Source organism: Triticum aestivum, chromosome 2B, assembly GCF_018294505.1.
Source record: "Triticum aestivum cultivar Chinese Spring chromosome 2B, IWGSC CS RefSeq v2.1, whole genome shotgun sequence".
NCBI classification, from domain to species: Eukaryota; Viridiplantae; Streptophyta; class Magnoliopsida; order Poales; family Poaceae; genus Triticum; species Triticum aestivum.
This window is the reverse complement of record NC_057798.1, coordinates 766604162-766607444: the sequence shown is the minus strand read 5'-3', so window position 1 is coordinate 766607444 and position 3283 is coordinate 766604162. Positions and strand designations below refer to the sequence as shown.

At 41.6% G+C, this 3283-nt stretch overlaps 1 protein-coding gene across 1 annotated transcript; it reads right to left on the bottom strand.

Moving 5' to 3' along the window:
* Window positions 1-497: 497 nt before the first annotated feature.
* Window positions 498-1508, bottom strand: LOC123042588 (G-type lectin S-receptor-like serine/threonine-protein kinase CES101). The gene is made up of 2 exons (XM_044465017.1): window positions 1158-1508; window positions 498-797 (listed from the first exon to the last, which is right to left on the bottom strand). Exons 1-2 carry the CDS (start codon window positions 1476-1478, stop codon window positions 528-530), a joined length of 591 nt encoding a protein of 196 aa, XP_044320952.1. The 5' UTR covers window positions 1479-1508; the 3' UTR covers window positions 498-527.
* Window positions 1509-3283: the final 1775 nt, after the last annotated feature.

Genomic DNA, 3283 nt, shown 5'->3' with positions numbered 1-3283 from the left:
GAGTTTACCCTGAAGCCGCATGACGGGCAATGAGAGCCGCAATGACGCCTTCAAGAAGGGAACGATCTTCGCTGTCGCCGGTCCGTCCGAAGATAGAACAATTTTCACCTCGGCCAACACTCACCGCCACCGAACGCCACACCCCGGCAACCAAGCCGCCCACACGGCCATGGTGACCGGGCAATACCAAGGCACCTTGTGGGCGTCGAGTGGCACTGGGCGGCCGACTGCTGTTCGTCGGAGGAATGACGCGCTCGAGGGGCGGCGGCGACTGGAGCTGGTGGAGGAAGCAGCGGCGGCGCGGGGATAGGCCGGGGAAGCGCCGTCAGGTCGTCGGAGCAAATGAGAATGTGCAGGCGGCGGCGCCAGCACCTGAATATGGCGATAGGTGAAAGTCGCGGCGCGGGCGCTCCAGTGTGAAGCGCGCGGGAGCGGGCGCACGAAATAAGCAGCGCGCGATGCCGTTTCAACCAATCAAGCACATGTTTTCGTGTAGTATCTATCATAAGAGACGAAGCTTGTCATCATCAATGCCTTTTCGGTGAATTTAAATAATTTTGCGATGTGCAATAAAAAAAGCACATACCAAAAAGAATGGCATCCAAGCTTTTATTAGGTAAGTATTCATAGATTAGTAACTTCTCATCTTCATGAATGCAACACCCAAGAAGTTGGACTAGGTTTTTGTGCTGCAGTTTGGCAATTAGAACTACCTCACTTCTAAACTCGACTGCTCCTTGTCCAGAACCCTTACTTAGCCTTTTAACAGCAACATTGTCTCCACCTTTGAGTGTTCCCTACATGGGCATATATTTTTCAATTAATCAAGAAATGGAAACCAACCTTTTAGGGTCCTATAGTTATCCTTTATATATGAATAAGTCCATTGTGACACTCTTAACTCTGGAACCCACAAGATATTTCTCAACTGCAGAATTGTTTTCTTTCCACCCTCTCGAATATCAGCACTACTGTAAATAACCAACTCATCTGAAACCACATAATTTCAGATCATGTGGCATCAACAAGTACATGTTTCACTAATTTAGCATCTACTACATCTAGTAATTGTTGGATCAGCAAAGCCTTTAGTTAGGAATGACAGTAGTAAATAAGTGCATATCTCATCAACTTGTCCATATACCACATTCTGTTACCTTGTAGACTTTGCCAAAGCCTCCGCGTCCAAGCAAGTTGGAATCAGCAAAACAATTTGTTGCCAAAAGGGTGTCTTCAAAACTAACAAATGGAACTTCTGTATTTTCATCTTCGAGTTGGTTGGATGTGCTAAAGTATCCAAGCTTCAGTTTCTTCTGGTTTTCCTTCTTTCGCCAATTGCCTACAAGGACACTAAATTTTTTCCCCGTAACTCTTGAACCAATATAGTATGTTAAAATAAGGAGGAAATTTGTTACTTTACCTCTGTATTTGTACATCCACACGAGGGCTATGAATGCTAGGAGCAGCAGGAATGTCATAATCGGTAGTATAATCCTTTCTAAATTTCTCTTCTTGTGAACTGCAGAAATGCAACTAATCAGAAGTCTATAATTCACTTGCATACATAGCATTTCGGATTTGTTCAGCTTATTATGTGCCTAACTGCCCTATTTTATGCACCTAAACTACCTTGGCAAATCTGATATTTGATCATCTAAAAAAATCACCCTAACTTGCAGTATGCTTGTAGATAAACAACCAATCCAAATTAAATAATTAACTAGCTATGCCAGTACTAGAAAAAATAGTAACTGCTAGAAATCCCATACGGAAAAATCCAAGACATGAACTCTTAAAAAAAATTCTTAACCATTTGAAAGTGAAGACAAGAAGTTCTATGGTTTAACTTGGTAATGCAAGAACTTTGTTTTTTGTATTTCTAAAATGATGTTAAAAGGAATGTCCTTTTACCTACTGCAAACTATGTTAGAAAGCAAAATGTTGCCGTAGCTCTATGAACCACTCATGTCAGTTCATCCTTGAAAATTTTCATACATCTGTAAAGATTGGGAGCTCTATTGTGCAGATCCAGTCCAGATACTCCAACTGGCCAATATAATCAGCTCCACAAAGAAAAGCTTTGCCAGACCATGCTTCAATTTTTGTTTCTGGGGTTTAATACCTAGTATTTTTACATTGGGTTTTCTCAATGTACAGTTCAAAAGCATTCTCATGTGATTATGATTTTGTAACCGTTGACTAAATGTTGTATGAGAGATGTAAGGTCGAACAAGAATATGGATCAAACTACATCTTATATTTTTGAACTGGTGGAGTATATTACTGTAGGAAACAATGGTGAAAGCTACATTTGAATTCCATGGTAACATCTAAATTAAAAGATCATGTCAAGGTGACGTGCAAATTAGTGGAGTACATGGTCATAAGCTAGCAGTACCAACGTATAACTAATAAAATTATTTTTAATAATATCTGGCGCATGCATGGCTGACACATGTGGGCCCTATTGATTTGACAGTAGGGCTGGATGTGTGATGCAGATACAGGTTGCGCGCGCATAGAGTTAGGATAAATCCAGGTTCCGATTGATTTTATTATTTTCTCAATATTTTGATATGCATTTGGTTTCTGTGTGATAGTGGCATCTGTGATGGATTTTTCATCCAGCATACCTAGGAAGATGGATTGATCTTATTTTGTTTCCTCTCCATACACAGGAAAGCGGAAGAACATAATCAAAAATTCCGAAGGACTTTATAAAAAGTATGAAGAACTTTCTAAGAAACGAAGAAATTTTTAACAGGACTTTGCTAACATGGTGTCCGAACTTTGCCATAAAAATCGGAAGAACTTTTGAGAACACTTTGCCATGACTAACTGTTTCTTTGGATTTTGTAAAGTTCTTTGGAATTTCTAGTAGAGTTCGCCACAGCAATCTAAAAATTCCTTTGGTATAATCCAGTAATTAACTTTATTAGTTTTTTCTAAGAACAATTACATTATTTTTTAGTAAATAATAAACCACAATTAGTTAAAACATGTTGATTAACCTTGTTGGTCCACTAGTAGAAAAGGGGGCATTGGTCCAGGCCGGGTCAGCCCATTAGTCCCGGTTCCGTCCAGAACCGGGACCAATGGTGGCATTGGACCCGGTTCGTGAGCCCCGGGGCCGGTCGGGCCACGTGGGCCATTGGTCCCGGTTCGTCTGGACCTTTTGGTTCCGGTTGGTGGGAAGAACCGGGACCAATAGGCCTCGCTCCTGGCCCACCACCATTGGTCCCGGTTTGTGGCTTGAACTGGGACCAAAGGCTTCCCTTTAGTC

What these genes read in the sequence shown, in the direction of transcription:
- LOC123042588 (XM_044465017.1), bottom strand. Translation starts at nt 1,478, where the DNA reads ATGACATTCCTGCTGCTCCTAGCATTCATAGCCCTCGTGTGGATGTAC. An exon ending in GCTTTGGCAAAGTCTACAAG is followed by an intron (nt 798 to 1,157) that starts GTAACAGAATGT and finishes ATGCCCATGTAG; the next exon opens with GGAACACTCAAAGGTGGAGA.